The following is a 22,152-nucleotide window of genomic DNA, read 5'->3' as shown; positions in this document are numbered from 1 at the left end:
TTTGTAAGTTGTAACTCAAACAAGAGTACAGCTAGATAGACTTCTAGATAGACAATCGGCAAACACAAAAACAAGGTTACATGCACCATACAAAATCCGTCAATGCTGTTTGTAAGTTGTAACTCAAACAAGAGTACAGCTAGATAGACTTTTATACACTTAAAACTTTTATACACTTAACGGTTCTCTAGCTCTAAAATGGTAAGCTAAACTATGTTTTTTAGAGGGGGGCCAAATTTCCGAAGGGGGGGCCAAGTTTCCTAGGATATTTGGCCCGGGGGGGCCATATTTTCTAGGAAATTTGGCCCGGGGGGGCCAAATTTTCGGGGGGCCAAATTTCCTGTGACACCGGATAAATATGAACCTCCTTGTCAAATTCATCAAACTGAAATTGAAAATATAAGTTACATAAGTCACACAAATCAATTAAGGAATGGGCACACGCATGAAGAGCAGACGAAGCGATAGACAACAACTTAAAGACAAGAGTTTAACACGCCACGTTGGATGTTAACATCTTTTAACAACCCATCATTTCAATCTAAACCAGCTAATACATTTAAACATTTACTAACTTTTACTTCAGGTTGGTAAAGCATTTTTAAAGAGTTCAAACACAGCTTTCTCCGTCCTTTTCTAACGATACTTCGGCATCGTAGCCACATGGAATTTGGCGAAGTAAAGAACTGGGGTTTCGAATTTGCCTCCCAAATTTCTCCTGAACTCCTTAGATTCCTATTGGTCAAATCTTTCCAACCGCGATTAACTGATTGATCATGCACAATTTTAAAATGATGCCGGCGACTCCTTCACAGGGGAAAGATTGAGAGATCCAAGCCCGTTTTTTACACACTTAATTATCCGAAACACCCGCCCGCCGTAATACAGGGTTTTTAAAAAAAAACGCCACCACTTAAATATGCAAGACATCAATACAGCTCTAAAGCACAATAGATAAGCACCTCTGAAAATTGAAAATGGCTCTTAATCCTTCATTTAAAATGCTAAAAGTCATTTTAGCTGAACTGTGGTGCAAACCCGAACAATATTAATATTTTTGCATATTTAAGTGGCTGCGTTTTTCAGTTTTAGACACCCTGTACATGCTTGCTACGGCGTTGATTTCTTGTTTATACATATATGTAAATAGCACTGAATGATCGCATTTTAATGATAGCAAAGTGTAAAAAACGATTTACCCGATTGTAAATGTTATTTGTTAGTACTGGTTTGCCCAGCAACTTTGCATGGGGACCACCTTCGACAGCACAAAAAACCATAAAATTGCAAATAATAGTATAAAAACAATCCATACAGTGAGACTATGTACCAACAGGAACCAGCAACTATATATTTACCATTTCAATGGTTCAACAAAGTGGGATTAATAAACTATTTGATTAGTATACATTAACTTATGACATGAAGTTTACAAAAATCTGGAGCGCCGCTGTGCAAGTGCATTGCGTGTGCAAGTCAAAGTCATATTAGAGAGATTAAGATACCCTGGATTACTTACACTTGTATATATATATAAAATACTTTTTCCAATATTTTTTTTCAGGATATTTATCAACTTCTTTCCTGTCAGCCTAGAGTATTTTCGTCAGTTGCTAGTTACTTAAAATTACTAGTGCCGGACTGTAGGTATATCACCGTTTACCACGCTAGCTTAAGATCTCTAATATGAGAAAATATTCCAGTAATCTTCACATGTGCAAGTTCAGATACTTGAACAACTATTAATTTTAGTTAATTAATCTGTTAAACTTTACAGATATCTCAGTGGAGGTTAATATTATTGATATATATAATAGCAGTATGCCCACTCTACTTTACTATTCATTGTGAATACATTTAAAATACTTTACATTTACTTGTACTTTTGTGGTAACAAATCATTTGCCGCGCTTAATGCAGCCTAATATCGCTACATTCGCGCACAAATGTTGTGGTTAGTTATGTGCCTGACTAATTATGTTAAATTATTAGACGAATGTGTAATGTTTAGCAGGCTACGTACGGAATTATATAAAAGGTATATATATTATGTCTTTCATAAGTACAAGCGATTTTTAATCTTTTTTCACTTGCAGTTCGGATGCAGAATTGTCAGTTTCGTCAAAAATTTTTTAGCCGGAAAAATTAATTGAAACGCCAAACAACATTTCGACAATCTACTTTGCTATCAATTTTCTATACAGTACGACGAAGTTTTAAAAACCTCTAACAGTAATTCTCAATCCATCATCACTACTTCGCCAAATCAATCAAAGTATTTTTCTACTCAGAATAAATTAATCCCAGGTTTTTCCAGGATCTATGTTTGGCAAAACTGACATTCTTGACGGTATAGTTCTTGCTAATGCTCCTGTTGAAAGATTATAATTTTAATCTAACATAATCGATCAAGAATCCTCGTTTTTCTTCCCTTCCATTTGTTTGAAATTCTAACCACATGTTATTCCCAGTGCTCTGTATTTTTCTTCCAGTCTGTGTACCGCACAATCGCGCAATCTCTGGCGCTGTTTCATCAGATCCGTCGGTAACTCTCAGGAAATCAAAAAGACAACCATTGTCTTCTAACTCGAACGTTTCGAGCTTTATTTCAATTACATACCCTTTCTTAGCAGCCAAATGCCATTTACAACTTGCGTTAGCGGGATAAGGTTTATTGAGATTGTAGTCAGCATGGGAGTATATTAATTGTTCACCTTTATCAGCATGTAGACGTCCTCCACACACTAAGTAAATTTTAGAAATTCATAATTGTTGAGTTGATCAAGTTATCCATAATGGACCGATTGCATATTAGACAAAAGTGTTTTAATTAAACAGCAAAATTTATCAGTACAGCTGAAATGAAAATATATAGTAGAATTGTAAGGAACGTATGAAAGATCGTCTCTCGTCGTCAGAATGTCGGATAAGCTCAAACATCTTGATGATGAACGAGAAAGCTTGGCTGCATGCCAAAACAAAGAGTTGTGAAACCTCTGCTATAGTCACCTGTTTGCAGGGATGTAGGTTTGTCATCAATTACGACGAGGTTCTCAAATCACGCTGCATGAAACACATTATTACGTTATATAGATATTTTACTGAATGCTTACCAGTTTCATAGACAGCTTTGAATCCCTTCTCAACATGAGTCTTGTCAGTTTGGAAGTGTATTTCCATCTTATTTAACCTAGAAATTTGCACTTTTCTTTCCTCTCTTGTGATTGTACCGCAGAGTCTGTTCTCCCTTTCTTCATATCCCGTATCAACAAGCACATAGTCATATTCACATTTCCGATCTTTCTCTAGACTGAATGCCTGATAAAGAAATGAAATTTTGTAGCATAACTGTGCATGTCAAAGAAAATGACGGTTCAATTTGGTCAACACTGTCCATTATCAAACATGCTTAAGATATAACTTGTTTGATATATAACTCACTTTAAACGTTAATTTGACTCGATGTCCAGGAGTGACAACAATATTCCATCTTATATTTAGCGAAGAATTATAAAAGTTTGGATAGTTGGGTGACATTATTGTTCCAGTTGAACTATCGAGCACTGGATTCTTCCCATCTGAAGCAAACGAAAACATGTCAGGAATAAAAACGATAGGAACAATAGAGGTTTATTTTTCAAAACTCGACGTTTAATTGGGTGTCACAATTTCATATCGTATTTTATAGCTGCCAGAAAGTGTAAGTGATACCTTTATGAACTTCGACACACTGAAGTTTATCCTCATGCAAGATAAAACCGGAGCGACATGTGCACATATATCCACCGATAAAATTGAGACAATCATGTTGACATCCTCCATTTTGCTCTTGACACTCATCCTTATCTAAAAAAAACAAATGCTTGTGACGTTACAAATACTTTTTGCCGTGTGCAATAAAATAAATCTTCATTTCTTCAGAGTAAGAAGTGAGTCATGACGCTATATAAATACAACTAATCACAACTAAAAACAACTAAACACAAGGCAAGTAATCAAATTAATAAGGAGGGTTTTAAAGAAAGATTGGAAAAGCAGGTAAAGAAGTGTGCCGTGAAAAGGCCGTCATTCATCCAGTATGAAGAAGCTTCAAAGTCTTGAACCGAAGCTGTATCATGCATAGTCCTTTTCTCGATTTAATGCTACAAAATTGTTATCTAATCTTTGGTTATCTAATTTTCCTCTAACTAATCATATACTGGCATATAATTATCGCTAGACTAAAATGACATAGTGATTCTGTACCTGTATAATATTCGGCTTCAAAACCTTTCTTAGACCTGGAATTGTCAGAGACAAATTCAATATCCATTTCATTAGTAGTTGACACCATCACTCCTGGATTTTTGTCACCACATAACCTTGTCGTGTTCTTCTTGTTTTTCACCACAAGATAATCATATTCACAACCCTATACACGAAACAATTGATACGTAATTCGAATAAACAGACAAGAAGCGAACAAAATTGCAAGCAAGTTACCCCTTCACTTTCTTCCAACTCAAATTCTTTAAAACTTAGTTTTATTTGATGTAAAGGGGGCGCTCTAATGGACCAAATACATTTCTTGTTGTCCGGATAACTGTCTGGATAACTTGGACTCGTTATTGTTCCATTACTATCTTTTAATTCACCACCACATTTAGCTACAAACAAAAAGATTACATAAAAAAGAGAACATAAAAGCTTTTGATACCTAGTGGCAATTAGCATCGTGTATAAATTGTCCCTAATTATAATTGGACCCAGTCCTTGGTTTTTCCACGTGCCGATTGCTCAAAGTATCGATTGAGTTCATATTTATATCATATACAAATATATTCTTTCATCAAGCAATTAAACTGCAATATTTCAACTCGGTAGAAAAGTCATGTCTTCCACAACACATTTACTACACATTTATCCCCCGTGAAAAAATACGAAGAATACTTTACGTTCACAATTCTTTGCATCAGAGTGAAGCTCGTAACCTTCCATACAATAACATTCATAACTTCCTATGGTGTTGCGACAATTATGCTCACAACCACCATTATTTTCTTCACATTCGTCAACCTCTACATAAGAATAACAAATATAAAATAATTACAGTAGAAAATTTATGTAAACTGGATTGATTATTACCATGCATGAAGCCTAAAATAGAATAGAGTAGAATGTCAATTCCAGGTTCAGGCATTTGCACATTTCTCATGATCATTAAAGAAAGAGATCCGTGTCTTGCTTAGTGGTCCTGCACTGCTTTTTAGAATTTAGATCATGATATAAATTATTTTCCAGCTGCTTATTATAGCTATGTAAATTATTTTATGGTGACCTACCACTAAAGAAATTCAATACAAATCCCCCGCTATCCACGGAATTATCAGATTCGAACCTAATAAGTGCCGTGTTGCTTGATGTATTCATGTCTTTCGGGAGAATATTTCCACAAAGTCTTGTCAATAACTTAGATTCATCAAGGCCATCATAAATTGATAAAGCATCGAAACTGCACCCTGTCGCTTCTTCAACCTCAAAACTACCGAAAGTTATTCCAACTCTTGTACCCTACAAATTGACATATTGCATGTAAAAATTTATGGAAATAAACACATTTATTATTTATTTAAAAGAATTCACAGCCAGTGATTGGGTAATAGCCATGTGTGAAATCGTCATGTCCAACGTGTGACGTCATAACGTGTGATACGACTTTTTTCTTGCACGCTATTACGTCATAACGTGTGATAAATACTCGTATCCCCCCCCCGTTATGACGCTACGACGTCACACCAATGGCGAAGACAACGTCCCAAAGGAACGGGAATGTGAAATCAACACACACTTCAAATGAAATTATACACACTTCAAATTCAAGCCGGATAGAATAAGAGATTCAAGATAGATTTTTCATAGAAAAATGAGTCAACTATAGGTCCTCCGGCAGGAATCGAACCTACGCTTTTGCGATGCAGGTGCAATGTCTATTGCCACTGAGTTTGAAGTGTGTATAATGCCACTCCAAATTAAGATCCTTTAAAACCTTAGTTTGTCGTTATCCACGATAACCACAAACTTCGCGTTGATAATTCTTCATATCATGTTCAACCTCATTCAATAAGTGTTAAATATATAGGTGTTCGTAAAGACATCAAATTTTCTCTGTTGAAATTCCTTTTTCAGTGTGCTTTCTTATAAGTCAACGACAAAATTGAAAGCAGAAACAGCTTAAAATTGTTACAAGAAGCACGTGGAACGCTTCCGGTGGGTGAGAATTCCTGTGAGTGTTCGAATAGACCTTAAGCATAATGACGTATCAAAACGTCACGCCTGCAGGGAATTCTGGTTTTCGTAGTAACGGCGAAAAATTTAAACTTCAAAATTTTCCGCCGTGACTACTAAGACCAGAATTCCCTGCAGGTGTCACGGCTTATTACGTCATTATGCATAAGGTCTATTATCGTTAACTTATTAAATATGACCTGGATGAGTAGAATGAAACAACAGATAATTTCAGATGATAATTATAAACCTCTTAGAATTTATTCAGATCAAATATAGCTTTAACGTAAATTTAGTAACGAAATAATACCAAAAAATAAACGAAAATAAACTCTACTCACCTCTTTAACAATAACCTTCCAGTTACATTTTTTATTGTATTTGTACGACGAAGGGTAATTTGGTGACTGGATTTCGCCTTTGTCAAGTTTCATAACACCACCACAAGCAGCTGGAAATGACAGAAATACAATTATATCATGATTCTGCTTTTGTCTCAACTGCTTCATAATGGTCTGCAGTTGCTGTTTCTAGACTTTGTTACCTTTATAGCTGAATAAAAATCCTTTTCCAGGTAGTCCTTGTGATATCCTCTTTTTTATCATTTTCACCAACAATCTGTTTCCAGTTGATCTTATTTTCATCGGTGGTCTATTGCTTCCGCAGTATTTACCAATTAATGTAGAGTTAGGCCCATAACCATCTCGTATTTCAACATAATCATTTTCGCAATTTCTGCTTGATCTTAAATCAAATTCTTTAATAGTCAACTCAATCACTTCTCCAGGATTGGTTGAAACTCTCCATTCACATGTATACGGTTTTAGATCTATAAATGGATAGCCGGGGCTGTAAATTGTTCCTTTAGCTTTCTGCAATGTTCCACCACATTCTAAACAACAGGAAAAGGGAAATTGTGAAAAAGTGAAAAACAATGGACGACTTGCTTTAAACTAAATTTTGATTGAAATAACTCCTTTTCTGCCATTTTTCTTTCTTAAAAAAATATTTGAAAAATATTAACTCTACAGGTTTCTGATTCACTCACTTGGACAATGGTACATTTTATTAACTTGGACCACATCTCCTTCGCTCAACTGTCTGCGTTGGCCAATATTAGCCAGCAAACTCTTCGAAATATTAACTTTTGGAATTATAACATTTGATGAGGACTTGGAAAATAGATTAAGAGAATAATGCATTATACTCCCAAAATCATATTTCTCCCCAAGAGAATCCACTTCGTTTTCTCCCAAGATAGCATAATTCTTCTTTTTATCTGCAATATTAAGTGATTTCAGGTAAGGTTGGATTTCCACTGGCAGAGAAATAGTTCGCTAGCGAAATATTTGCACATTTCCCTTTGTATTCAAATATAGTAAGCCAGTATATTTGGCTTTTTTACCTTCCAGAATATTTTTTTCAACAATTTTCACATATTTATCCCGATCTGGGCGTGTATGTTCATGCCAAAAACCAACAACATGTCCAAGTTCGTGAACTACAACTCCAAAATTGTCACAATCTCTACCAATTGAAACACCTTGTTTACCCATGCCTTTTCTGCCCACAAACGAACAGCAACTAGACAAATATTCGTCAAGAAAATACAATATTCGTTGTGAAATAGAACGTGGATAAAACTATGAATTATTTACTATTTGCCATGTCATAATCACCGTTGCAATCTTCTCATAATCTTATGTATTGTTCAAGCTTTTGGTAATTGTATGCTTATATTTAGGGATTTTCGAAAGGTAATAACATATGATAGTTTCGTTATTAAGGAAATTAAAAATAGTCTGAATGAAGAAGGACAGTCTATCGTCACTAAGAGGCAAGACTTACCCACAATGTCCTTTTTCTATGAAGATATAATCTTTCTCTGTGGTATGTTCGACAAACGTTAAACAAGATTTGTTTTCCCAATGTCTCATTGCTTTTAACATCACCGCCTTTTGATCAGCTAAAACAACAATGATATTTTACCAGTAAATTGATAATAAACATAGTCCATAATTACATAATTATACATCATGATTAACACAATGTTAGGAAACAGAGAAGGCCTCCTATAGATCTCTTTTCTCAAAACGAGAATGAGATTTACTGCGGCATTTTTTATTTTAGATGTGTAGATACGTTGAGGGTAAGTTTCAGATATATTTCTTTGCTATTTTGAGTTTTCTGCCCATTCGTTTGAGAGCGGTTGATATTCCAATATGCAAACAGACCTGTTGTATGTATACATTAGGAAAAATCTGCTTCACTCGTTTCTCTTCGGAAAACAGTTCCCAGTATATGCTTAAACAAATTTTGATAACTGAGCCTATCATTATTTGGAGTTAAGATAAAGGAGAAAAGTATATTGTATGCCTTATACATAGAGTGGCGCTGTGCCATGCCATGCTGATGTATTTTTATAACCAATGTAGGTCAATAAATCAGATTACCCATGAACCACTCCATATATTGGCTATCAGACATACATGCACGAAATATAATTTTTTTGCAGAATCAATTTCCAAGAAAGGAAGAAACTATGCAGGTGTAGAGCACGTGCTGCATACATATGTATCTATTACCTTGGGATGGTTTTATAGCTAAATTTGATTCGGAAAATATAACACAATAATCTTTATTTACACTAGAAATATAAATGGATGACTCTGAAGTGGAGGTACTTCAAAACTATATGTGAAATGTTTGAATTGTATGCAGTTTTAAATACCATACATAAGCCCCGTTTACACTACACTCAATTTATTGGCACGATACGGTTAAAATTGGTAGCCATACCAACTTTTATTCGCGTGCTTAGAACGGGTGTAGGGCTATAATATAGCTGCATTTCAACCAATTACTCCAAGTATATAAGATCAAAGTTGCAAGGTTTAAAAGATGTTGGTATGGAATTAAAGTGAAACGATAACTTTATAAAGTTTACTGTTTACAAATTTAAGCCATCGAAAATTCGAGAGTATATCTCATGGCATTTAACAAAGACGCTTTTGAATCTACAGAGCGTGAAGGACATGGACGTTTTATCGTGATTGACATGTATATTTTAATAATTTTATATGTGCAGTCAAATTTTGTTGCGATATTTGCAACAAAAGAATTAGAGGGCATGCAGTGTGTCCCTCTCATTGAAAATCGCATCTTCTGATCTTTATAACGTTGAGAAACGTAATGTTCTTTGACCATGCAAACATTGTCATCTTTGACATCAATGTTTTAGCAGATTTAATCTTGGAATTGATGTTTTCGTATAAAAAAATCCTGTAAGCTAGTTTTCATTGAAGAATGGGTCATTGTTAATTTTGGAACATTGCATGATTCATTGTTCCTATTCAACTTAAAACGAAAGGCTAAAATTCCTCTGGCTATAAACATAAAACATCTTGAAGTTTGAGAGCCATTATGTTTCATTTGTAATAGCTATAAATACAACTGAAAGATTATAATTATATGACTTCGATTTTGGCGAGTATAATATGTGCAAAAATGAGAACATAAAACGTATTATAGAGCTAATTGACTCAAAGTAATCTTATTTACATGACGTAGGTAATAATGATTAAAGCTTTGACCTATCAGAAAAGAATATGGTACCCTGTTAAGTTTTTTTAAAAAGCACGACATAATCAATGCCAAAATGCAAAACAAAATAAGCCAAACGTTTTTTCCTATATTTGAAAAGAATAACTGCTGAAAAAACAATTTGACGATGGTTGAAAAAGTTGACACTGGATGGATAATATAAACTTACACCAGTTGTAAGAAATAAAATGTTGTATATTTATTAGAGAGTTGCATAGCCCTGGGCATGACATAGTCAAACCAATGAGGAAGTTTTATAGTTACTTAGAAATTTTATAGCAATGCTAAGAAACATTTTTGGCGAACTGTCAACAACTTGATCTCTGATCCAGCTGCCGCAAGACAGCGAAAATTCATCGTTTGAAACAAAAAAATTATTTGTAATTGTATAGTTTTGCAACTAAAATTATAGTAATTAGCACTTATACATAAAACGCATGTCTTTTAACGCTTCAATAACATCGACTATCTGATTGTCCTTGCCCTTGGTAATCATTCACACAAACATCCTGCGATAAAAATAACATTTATAAACGTAATGTGTTATTTCACGTGTATTCTCTCCACATAACTTGCACTTCATCATGTTCAATATTAGTACCGATGCGAAGTATGAAGTATAAAAGACTTAAACTTGGTATTTCTTTGGCTTTTAAAGTCGTGTGATGCAAGTTGAAAAAGACAGATTCTTGGATCTTTAAGACTCCAGTGTCAAACAGAAATTCTTAAGATGCTATATCTTTAAGCTGCATATTTATAAAATTATGAAGATTTCGCAAGTATTTCGCAATTGCTTCGTGAAGAAATGTTACCTTGGTTGGTGGTTGCCAGGGAAGTTGCCCACCTTCCGTAAACACACCGCAGTTTTGATTTGCCTAACATTATTTTCTCTCTCCTCAGGTAGATATGAACGTGAAAGTTAGTAATTGATATGCTTGTTTTTCCTACTCTGTTTTGGAAGATTTTCCTTGCCAATACTTTGTATTTGTATATTGCTATATGGCAAGAATGTTTCCATGTTTATTGGCACGATTTCAATGTTTGAAATATTAGTTACCTGCATGCGTGCATGCATGAAACATAAACTCTATCTTATAGACAAAAACTTTTATAAAAAAGATCGGATGTAAAAGGATATAGCATTCATTCCTATCAATTGAACTAATGTTCATATAACCTTCATAGTTTTTTTCTTAACCCCCTCTCTATAAATCACGATTAAATTTACTTCAGTCACGACGTAGGTACAAAAATGAAGAACAACATATATAGAATTTCAAACAACAAAAGTGTTATAGCTTTTGAGGAGGTTAAATTTCATTCCAGAGGATATTTCGAACCAAATTTACTTCCTTCAATATATATTGCAAATATTAATAAACGATTATGTTTCATTAAAGTGTTCAGATCTAGTATAGTTGCATTTCATTAAAACCAAGTAGATTATTTACTATGATATAAAATCCATATAGCTACTGCCATTAAATGAATACAGTAAAATTCAAAATATCTGATTTTGTGATTAAGATGTGCTCAACAAACAATTGAGAATAGCCAAGAAAAGGACAGATATTTTTTCTTGCGTTAAAACAACGCCACATTATATGTGCACAACATGGGCTGTGCATACATTACGAAAGTGGATCATTAGTAATTCACTTAATAAGTAGTGAAGTGCGAGAGATGATGTATACAACTGCGTGATGTTCACCTGTCATCGGTTAAATTTGCAATAATGTATGTCTTTCAAAGATCTTTGGAATATGAGACTGCACAAGTGCCAGATTATCTCCTCTTAAAGAGGGATAAATCCTCTACAGTAGAAATGTTTTACCATTCACATCACACACTAAAAACATTCACACTTTCTACATATACACGAGTATAGCTGTCGGAAGATCACAAAAAAACTCCGAATTATCCAAAGCTTAGGAAAACCTAGAACCTAAAAATATGACTGAGCCAATTATACACTTTCGAACCTTGTCCCCTTGTCCTATATATGTTTTACATAGAAATATATTATTTACAGCCTCTCTTTCATCACTGCCGTCTTAAATATAAAAGAATACGCGATATATATAAACACATGTTTGCTAGTCAACATAATATAGGCAGTTCTAGTATAACAACTTTCGCAGTTAAAATATTTGTAATCTTTCAGGTTTTTGCTACTAATATTTATAAAGAAAATCAATTTTAGGTGATCGAAATATCGGATGTCGTTGATTCGTGTATATTTGCATAAATTGCGGCACCCTATTCAATTACCACAATGATATTGCCTTCGTAAGTAGATAATGATAACAGACTATTTACCCATCCATAATTGATTGTAATATGCAAAGATTTCTGGATTTATCTGAAACATAAGCGCATCGCATGTTGTGAGTATAATTACGACTTAATACGTTAACGCGGCAGCATTGTACTTTAACCTAATACATATGAAACAAAACTTTAGCTTATCAATTAACGTCAAAGCAAGGAAGATATCATACAATAAGGAAAGATTACTTGTCGATAAGGGTAGACAAAAATTTAATCAGAACTATCAGAAATGCGATAAGAAATCAAACGACATAAACATTCTCCCACGGTCAAATCACAGCTTTGTGAAACGGCAGAAAATCAGGCTCAGCTTGCAAGCTGTTTGTAATATAGAACGATATTCTACACTAGTGGTAAGATTATAATACATAGTAGAAACATACTGTAGAAACATACCCCAGACTATGGAATTTAATCATTTATATACAGAATTGACATACAATACATTGCGCGCAAATTCTGCGTTTTCAAGCAAGAAGACTAACATAGCATATCTTCCCTGACCTCTTGTCATGTTATTTCCTATATTTTGGCACAAGATATCGTTAGCACGCGCCGAAATACAAAGCAAAAAGCGCAGAAAATGTAAATCCAACTTGAAGCGTATATGACATGTTGCGCTGCGGAGTAATCTTTGAAAACACAAACAATATTTGCGCATTTACTCCGTTTATAATTTCATAACGTTATAATTTAGAAGCTTTAGCGCAAATTATTCATGTCAGTGTAACATTGTAAACAACGTATTTAAAGAAAGAACGTGTGCAGACATTGTTTCAGAAGTATACTTGACTTGTCGCAGATTCAGTCTGGCCAGCTTTTCAGCGACTGTTTACCTTAAACAAATTCGCAAAGTCTTTTATGCACGTTCACGCTTGATGGACGCTTTTTTGTGTAAAACAACACGTGCAATCGTTTGTCGAAGGTTTAGTTAAAGTGTATCCGCCTCTTTGTTTTTCCAGACACTAATCAAGCAATCACAACTTTATTTCATCTATTAACTTGTAGACACGAATTCCTTTGTTATATACAGGAAAAGCATCTCACGTTATATTTCATACAGTGCGTTTACCGTCTGCGTTGATTTTTCTTCGTGGTGATGGTTGTATAGCGAGGATATCAAGCAATATACAGTAAATTATATAAAAGACGACCATGATACAATATTGATTATAGTGAATTACGTCCAGACGTTAATGATATACGTGCAGACACGATTTAGGCTTTTTGACGATTCATTATTATATCGTGTGTTGTGGACACAGAGATCTTACTATAAATAAATGTGAACCATCCTACCTCTGAAGACGTTATCAATCTCATACGGAATAATACCATGAATCCAACGACGAGATTGCAGCGACGTGGCCGCTCTTCTTGTTCTTTTCAAACGCAATAATTCGTACTTTGTTATGGCTATGTCGCCATTGATAAAAGCAGCTGAAAGAAATGAAAATAAAGTGAATGGTGTTAGAAGAAGCAATGTTCGAGACATGTATCTTGCTGTGAAATGACGGAGTAGCCTGGAGAAAAAGTTGAGATAAAATTTTGAAAAAACTCCCAGAGTTTACAAGAAACCAACCTGCTTTGCAAGGGTCGTAATCATCTTCCCCCGATAATGCTGGACTTGTCATAGAAATAAGCGCAAGTAATGCGCAATTAATGAATATTACAAAGTTCATAGTTATTGTTGTCTGTATTGTCTACGTTCAAACGAAGGATGATAGCAGGACGTGGCGCGGTGTAAATGTAAACCTTCAAACTCAACGGGCGTGTTCGACACAACTTTAACCCTGACGATCGTCTTCTGGTGTAATGTTACGCTCTGTTATTACTCCGAGCTTTAAATACGATACCACATGTTATTACAAGCAACGTCAATGATTTTATATTTTGATCACGTGCACGGAAAGAACTTTTTAAAACCACAATTATATCCACTTCAGTCGAGCGCTTAATTGGTTTGAAGAGAGAAATATGTCATATTATCCTTACCACGTTCGAAGAACATGCATACCAACCCATAGGAATATTCTACAATAATGATATTCTTTCTGAAAATATCCTACAAGACATGTGCTTCACCAAGTGGAATTTTCACGTTCTACGTCCTACCTCAAGTTGTAGTAACTTCGTCGTCGTCTTTGTGACAAAAATGCGATTACTAGCAATCATGCAAGATTGATTGACGGTCTCGTTGAAAACGAAGTTTAAACATAATAGTATTTTATTTAAAGAGATTTCCCTTTTTTTTCGCTGATTTCAATGTTTTCGTTTTTAACTTTTGTTTGCTCTCCTGTTTTGGCGCTATGGAATATTCTTGGCTCTGGTGATTGTATTGTTGACACTCTGTGTTAAATATGAATATTGATGAAGGAAATTAGCATTTCAGCTTGCATTGAGACTTTTAAGGAATCTTTCAGCAGTTCCATTGTAAAAATGGAATAAATGATGTAATAGTAAAGTGTTAAATACCCAGCTAAAAATTGTATGTCTGTGCAACTTTACACTTGAATATAGTTGATATTTAAATAGATTTCTTTTGAGGCTCAATTTACGCCCATATAAAGTAAAAGTTTACAGTTAAGACGTTTTCAGTAGAGTGGTGAAGCAAGCACGCACGCAATATTTTGTTGGGTGGGGGGTATATTCATATATTCATTGCTATATTCCTAGATCGTAGCCAGAACAATCAAATCACTCGCATGTCCGAGATTTTATGTTGCATGCATGGCGAGTCTGGTTTATCCAAGTACTATATAATCTATTTATCAACCGCAATATGAAAGACAGGACAGTTGAAATTGGACGTTCTTCATGGCAGAATTATCTTTTCATAACAGCCGTCTGATAAAAACGTTCTTGGTCAACACTGTCTGTTCACAAGGGCAAGAATGTTAAATATGAAAAACCCGATGCACTAATATCACGCTGTTTTAATCCTTCAGCTTCGTAAAATGTAGTCATTTGCATGATCAATTTGCCTTATACCAATAGACTGTGGCAATATCATTCACATTAACCATTGAAACAATCCGTTAGAAGACTTTCAATGTCTTGCGGGTAGTAGTGGCTAATACCCCTCTTACCATGAATACCCCTACCCTTACCGTAATACCCCTCTTACCATGAACGTGAATGAGAAAAAACATGTGAATACGACGGTTAATACTGCAGTATGCCGACATTTCATTCAACTTTATAAAAAAACCTTGAGTGTCCTCCTTCAATAAACTTATCTGCGATAACATTTAGTTATATTTACCTTTGCAAGAACCAGTTTTAATTTAACCGATTTTTAACTTATATATGTGAGATTCTGTATTATAGATCTCCAGAATACAGAAAAATGTTTGACTGGAAAGGCCTTTAATTCCAGAGTATGTTCGCAGTTTTCTGCAAGTTTGTCTGACCTCGTAACACACTGAGGTTATGCAAATATACAAATACTATTGTAATGAACTAACCATATTTTTCCTGCCTGCGTTTGCAATCCTTCGTGACATTAAATGTATGCATTTAAAAAGTTATGATTATTACTTAATGAAGTCTATGATGATGAACATCTGGTTTACGTTTTTGCCCCTCTCCAACAAACAGAAATTTACACACGCGATGAATATCATTGGAATCAATCAGTAAAATCATATACTCTCTCACGAAAATCTAATGTTAAAGCTATAAAACTGTCGACCGATCCATTCCTGCCCTCAACTATAAAAGCAAAAAAAATATGTTTATGTAAGCTATCGAATCATGCAAGTAAATGTGATATATCTCATTTCTGCTGAAGTTTTTGAGATGAAATCAGTTAATTCCATAGCTTACTGGCGCTGTGCCTATTTTTAGCTGTGTACATGTGTACATGCATATTTGTTTTTGGATTCAACTATTTTCCCGTACAAGGGAACCCTGAGGCGGTGTTAGTTTGTTTTAGTTCTAGTACAGGAAATCGTAACCACAATTAAATAAATTAATCATCATAGTATGTTCATATAAAATTAGTACACATAATATGGAGGAATGATAAACAGAACTAAAACTAGTCTAATAACAAATTTAATCTCTCTGAAGCATCTTATACGCCTTTGTTTTTTAGTAGGACTTTTTGAATGTTACTTTTTTAGAGATTTTTTTTCTAAAGCGAATACGTCTGAATTTGATATGGATTTAAAGTCACAATACGAGAGTTATTTTTTAGGGGGGGAGGAAGAATATTCGGATGCAAATTGAAATCAAATTTATCAGGATTATTACCAATCAAATCTAAAAATTATTCGGAGCAATCGTCTCGAGTCACGACCTCTTTTTGAGAGTTTTTCTAAATTAGCCGTGTAGTTTATATAGCAAATACAATGCACTGAATGCAGATGTAAAGTGTTGTACTGCTTGTAGGATATGCAATTAGATTCAAAACGATTCTGTCTGATAAACATTTCCTGTAACAATTTTGCTTATATTTTTGGATTATGGTTATTTACGTCATATTTACGTGTTTAAAAGCTATCGTCTAAACACTGTGAAATATTGATTGACACTGATCACTGCAAGGCAATCACGCATTTTAATTGCCTATAATCTGTATATTAATACTTCAGTCTGATTTTTCAAATCTAATTATTGAATATTGTCATACTAAAATAAATGAGAATCAATATTTACATTTCATAAATATTCAGCCGTCAATATCCTAACTTAGGAAGAGTATAAACTTGATGTTTAGCCATAGTGTTCATCTTGCCAAGAAATAACCCAGCTGAGAAGCCATACTACGTTATAGTTACTCACTGCACCGAATTTCCAGCCTGTTCTTGCCTGCGTTCCTTGTAATTCATTTCTCAGTGCAAGTTAAATCCTAAATTTTCGACTTTTTTGGCATCTCTAGCAACATCTTGCACTTACTCTTATTACGAAACTGTTTTCCGTGTTTTCATCTAATTAAAATCAAAACAAAAGTATTTTATTGAAAGAAAACCCTCGCAGCGAGCTTGCGATTTTTGGACATGGCGATGAGTGAAAAAGAGTCTGTTGGGTTAGATCAACACCGTTTAATTCATGCATGCAACTATTTCACGCTATACCTCTAATGAAAACTATATTTCCTCAGCTCCTCATTGGCTCAATGTTTAATTTCATCAATGTTTTAACTTTATACAAGAACAGTTTATTGTTCAGCTTCCTTTCTGAATGAAGCCATGTAATATCCAAGTATTTTTGCTTCATGTTTGTTGATAATGTTATTTAGAAACTTCAATGGAAATACTGAAAGTACGATACCTAGGGATTAGGTAGACACTTTCACCGCGCGCTTTATATTGGGTAATATGGATTCGAGCCATAAAACTTTGCCAAACAGACCAATGTGAAGTTGTAATTGTTGCTAACTAGAATGTTGCAAAATACAGCTATTAAGTCGACTAAGTTTCATCACTGATACTTAAGCTATAGATGCACAGCGGTATATGGCCATATAAAGAATATTTATATTATAAACGCTGAAATATATCTATTTAGAGTTCGCAGGTAGGTAATTACTGTTGGTAATTAAAATAACGTAGTGCACTTTAAAATGACAACTGAAATAGCAACCCTTGCCAAAATTTTCACTCTGTTTTCACGTTCAGTTATTAGCGAAGATTATACTTTCCAACAAACACCTGCGTACGACGACGCTAAGTGTATTTAAAAAATGCAAGTACTGAAAAAAGCAAACTTCACTTATCGCTGATAAACCACGTTTTAGTGTGAATACAAAACACATTTTTTTAGTAAATAATGCATTCGTCCATTCATTCATCCGTCCATTTGTCTTTGACCGCCTACATTTGAACTCGTCACAGAAGAGGTCAAGTCGACCGTATTATTTTGGGCAAGATGCGTTCTGAATTTGTTTACTAGTAACAAAACAAAACATTGTCCGCTTCGGTCGATATCAAGCTAAGACATCGTGTGCTCGTGTGCATTTAAGAAAATTCGTCTTTTTAAACAATGATGCTTTTGGGTAGACGCTGAAGAGATTTTGAGTTTTTATCCCTATTTCCTCTCACGTACATCAAGTTGTTTACAAGAAAATATTCAACAAGGTACTCTTGAAACCGCAGACGGCGCAAAATTGACCATATTTGCATGTACATTCTTTGCCGCCATTTTTTTTGTATGATCAGCGATATTATACATCCGGTGATAGCTCCGATACAACCGATGAAATCTACCTTACTGCTGCACAGCGCGTTTTACATGCAGAGTTGAATGATTAAACAAGCTGTTAAATATCTTTGAATGTCTTTCGCCTTTTAGAAAACAAAACGACTCTTGGGGTGTGATTACGGTATATATAACAAAGAGCTTGACGAAAAATTGTGTCCACCAAATTCTACCCAAATTATGAAAATTATCAAGCATCAACATTAGCTTACAGTCTTATTCATCTTATTCATTGTATGCCATAAAAGCACTGCCATAAAACGGCTATCCGTCATCGTGATAAAATTTTAATAGCGTACAGGAAATTAAACTATCATTGTGAGCAACATGTGTAAAAAATATTGTTCCTTTTGGCTCGTGCATGTCAATGTGGGCTGCTCAAACGCAAATTGTCTTGAAGACTTGAGGGATCAATTCAAACTATGACGTCTGCATGTCTACTTCCTTGTTTCACAACTATATCTTGCTAAAGACTGACTCGTCTGCACAGCGTCAGCCAACTTAAGTACGCATACGGCATATGTTTGTCTAGAGAAGAGTGAAAAAACAAACATTCGTGCAGCTATATAATTGTTGTGCTTCGTATAAATGAACCTTTGAAAATAATCCTGGGTCCACTACATAATTTGCATTGTACAGGCTACCGCATTTCTGATTATACATACAATACTTTGTTTAAGAAACGGTCTTTTCATCATATTGTAGTATTAGTATAGTATTTATTTCGGTGGTAAAGTTTCCTTTTGAAGTTCATGTCTGTAATTTTTATCAACTCCCTATCGAATGTGACATATATCCTCTATATTCTAATCTATATGTCTGTACAAACTGGCATTACCATAGCATTACCAATTGAACATGAAAAAAATGGCAGCGTGCATGTGTTTCAGATTACACAAATCACACATCAATGCATAATCTTGAAAAAGAATGAGAAAAAAAACCTATTAATATGAATCCTTAACATAATGACCAGACAAAAAATTTAATCAGTTTTAACTTTCTGTGCGTGGTTTTATAGCGTTGTGGTAGAAGACAAGCATTTGCTTGCCGATATTTTCGTTGTTTCATTAAACAAGTTGTTACACATTCATGCATGCAGTAGAAGCCTGCATGGCTTGCTGTCTCAACGGTTAACATGCAAATAAGTTATGCCTCATTCATTTTTTCAGTTTACAACCCCACGACAAACTAAAACTAAACAATAGGATTTAAAACTTAATTCTCTAAAGGTACAAGTATGTAATAAACGGGTTATCTTATGAGGAGCTTTGATTGATAATAGCAGTCTTGTTGCCCTCAGGATGATATCATGAGTTACCTGGGGATATAAAATTCATACCGTACGTCACGATGAATTATATAGATGTATTAAACTCGTATCCAGGGCTGTAGTATATAAAATAACGATTACCGATCGACTCGTTTGGTATTTCTGGCAAGGTTATCGTAGCGCCAATTTTCGTTGACTTGTCGCTCTTGCATGGTGAGAACTAGGAGTGTATGGAGATTTGTCGACTTTGACACTAGATTCCGCGAGTGTTATAATCTACCTCTTCCGTATCAACAAATGAAAACGTTTTCTATCTCTCCGCACAAGACTTTAACTTGTTTATTTCTTTTAAAAGTAAACTTGTAATAGTCATAACAAATTGCCTGTTGATAAAGTCGGCAAATTTCAAAGTGTCTGTTAGACGTTTTAGCTTTCAAGCGCGCAATGCGTGACGGTAGTTGATTATCAAGCAACTTTGAGTTGCAATATCGCTTTGCTTAGAAGCGATTTTGTTTGTAAGAAAACTTTGCCAATTCTTTTTGCTCCTTTATTAAACTAAATCGCTCCTAATCATAGCGAAATCACAACTCAAATTGACTTGAATGGGCAGCTGTGAACTGAGTTCATATGAAAATTTTAAGAATTGACAGAACATAAGCAGATCATGCACGCTTTTATTAACTACCCTTTTTGCACGACTTTATATTACTTATTGAAAAAAAAAACAATCTTCCTTGAAATAATTCTTTTATCCTGATTTCACAAGAGAATACCACATTTCTAAGTTTAACCACCAAAGAGGTTGACATCAGCCAAACGCATAGTCAAAGATGTATACATTTAGGACGATATGGCAAATTTATAGTACAACAAAAAAACAATGAAAATGCACAGTTATCACACAGTTATCATACAGTTATACACCATCTTTGTTCTTTTAGCATAAATATATTTTCTACTGGAAGACTACGAGGTATATATATAACAACACACAAATATTTCTTCAACCTAAGACGACCTATATCGGCATAATAAGGTTTATTACCATGCAGCACAGGTGTATGCGTGTGGTGATTAAAATGATAATACGGCTGTAAGTTAATTTTATTGTTTGACAGTTTGACCCCATAAATACATCAGTACTCTATATGTATTCATTTCAATCAATGTTTAAAGTTAACAATAGATTTAAACTATATATAAATATAGTTCCTGTACTTAATTCTATCTACTCACGATGTTTGGTCGCTGGAATTTCGTTATATGATCGGAAATATGTGTAACTGACAACAGTATATAAGATTGACGTCATTCATCTCATTTTGATATTTTTTACTTAGCCTTGACTTTTCTGTGACTGCATCGGATCACTTGTGCAAGTGATTTGTTTAATATGAAGACGACAAGTTGATCGATTCATATGTTAACTGACATACAGAGAAAGCATAATTTGTCACGGAAAGATCAGAAACCAATCTTCAAGTTATGAAGATGAAAGATATAAGCACGTGAATTTCCTAATTTGTCTGAAATGAAAAGCTTTTGGCAATTCAACATGCATACGCAGTATATATAAAAATTAGTGAGTTAAACAAAAGTGGGTTTTTCTGCCATTATTGTGCCATACATGCAGGCCCATACTCGTTTCGTTTGAACCACCGCGCGGTTAGAAGAACCACTCAGAAGTAAATTGGATGAAATAAGGCATTTGGCAAAACAGAACATCTTAGATATACGAATACGATCAGGAAACATGTAGTGCATTTTGAAAAAAGCATTCGTCACAGGTCAAGTACTTTGCCCTGTGTACCCGAGATGCTCTGTTTCGCTCAAATTAATATATTTTGTATCAACTTCAACTGTATAGTTGACAGTTACAACACTACGATGGCAGTATCACTTTGATAACTTTTCAAATGATGGCAGTACAACAATTGTAGGACCATCCTTCCTTATGAAAGCAAGGGCAGAAAGATCACAGATGCCGCCGATCCCGTGCACACTTCGATATAGATCTTTATTTGTACACTAATAACTATTTACTCAAAATTGTTTCCTATATTAATTGAATTCACCGCAAATACTAAGTAAAAGTGCTCAAGTTGTTCCTGCATGGTTGATGAAACAATGTTGTGCTGCAGGCCTCGAAAATGTTGCTACATGCAGGCTTTAACACTAGTTGCTTCAACTTGATAAAAACCAATGTTCGCGAGGTGCAGAATAACATTGTCTCATGAACCGCTGGGAACAACTTAAGGTGGGCCTCGGGTACTACGAATTAGGATCATAGAGAGTGTCCCAGACTGTGAGTTAAAATTTTGTAAATAATACGTGCATACAACATAATCGTTAAAATTTCTATCTAGAACTTATCTATGTTTGTTGGCAATGATCAAACACGAAACAGCAGGTGAATGTTTATATCTGAGCAATGATGTAATAAGTACCAGTTTTGTTTAATAACTGTATCAAGAGAT

At 34.5% G+C, this 22,152-nt stretch overlaps 1 protein-coding gene across 1 annotated transcript; it reads right to left on the bottom strand.

Moving 5' to 3' along the window:
- Window positions 1–1,324: 1,324 nt before the first annotated feature.
- LOC114521449 (dorsal-ventral patterning tolloid-like protein 1) lies at window positions 1,325–13,998 on the bottom strand. Its single transcript, XM_028541905.1, has 15 exons — window positions 13,781–13,998; window positions 13,498–13,638; window positions 8,113–8,230; window positions 7,670–7,848; window positions 7,313–7,543; window positions 6,809–7,156; window positions 6,606–6,715; window positions 5,322–5,550; window positions 4,935–5,057; window positions 4,483–4,646; window positions 4,246–4,411; window positions 3,712–3,846; window positions 3,442–3,578; window positions 3,114–3,318; window positions 1,325–2,744 (listed from the first exon to the last, which is right to left on the bottom strand). The coding sequence occupies exons 1-15, from the start codon at window positions 13,878–13,880 to the stop codon at window positions 2,383–2,385; spliced, it is 2,748 nt and encodes a 915-aa protein (XP_028397706.1). The 5' UTR covers window positions 13,881–13,998; the 3' UTR covers window positions 1,325–2,382.
- Window positions 13,999–22,152: the final 8,154 nt, after the last annotated feature.

Source organism: Dendronephthya gigantea, unplaced genomic scaffold, assembly GCF_004324835.1.
Source record: "Dendronephthya gigantea isolate DGI-Jeju-01 unplaced genomic scaffold, DenGig_1.0 000020F, whole genome shotgun sequence".
Taxonomy (NCBI): Eukaryota; Metazoa; Cnidaria; class Anthozoa; order Malacalcyonacea; family Nephtheidae; genus Dendronephthya; species Dendronephthya gigantea.
The sequence above is the reverse complement of the archived record's forward strand: the minus strand, read 5'-3'. Positions and strand labels throughout refer to the sequence as shown.

What these genes read in the sequence shown, in the direction of transcription:
- LOC114521449 (XM_028541905.1), bottom strand. Translation starts at nt 13,880, where the DNA reads ATGAACTTTGTAATATTCATTAATTGCGCATTACTTGCGCTTATTTCT. An exon ending in GATTGATAACGTCTTCAGAG is followed by an intron (nt 8,231 to 13,497) that starts GTAGGATGGTTC and finishes TTGTTGTTTTAG; the next exon opens with CTGATCAAAAGGCGGTGATG. An exon ending in TGAAAAAAATATTCTGGAAG is followed by an intron (nt 7,544 to 7,669) that starts GTAAAAAAGCCA and finishes TTAATATTGCAG; the next exon opens with ATAAAAAGAAGAATTATGCT.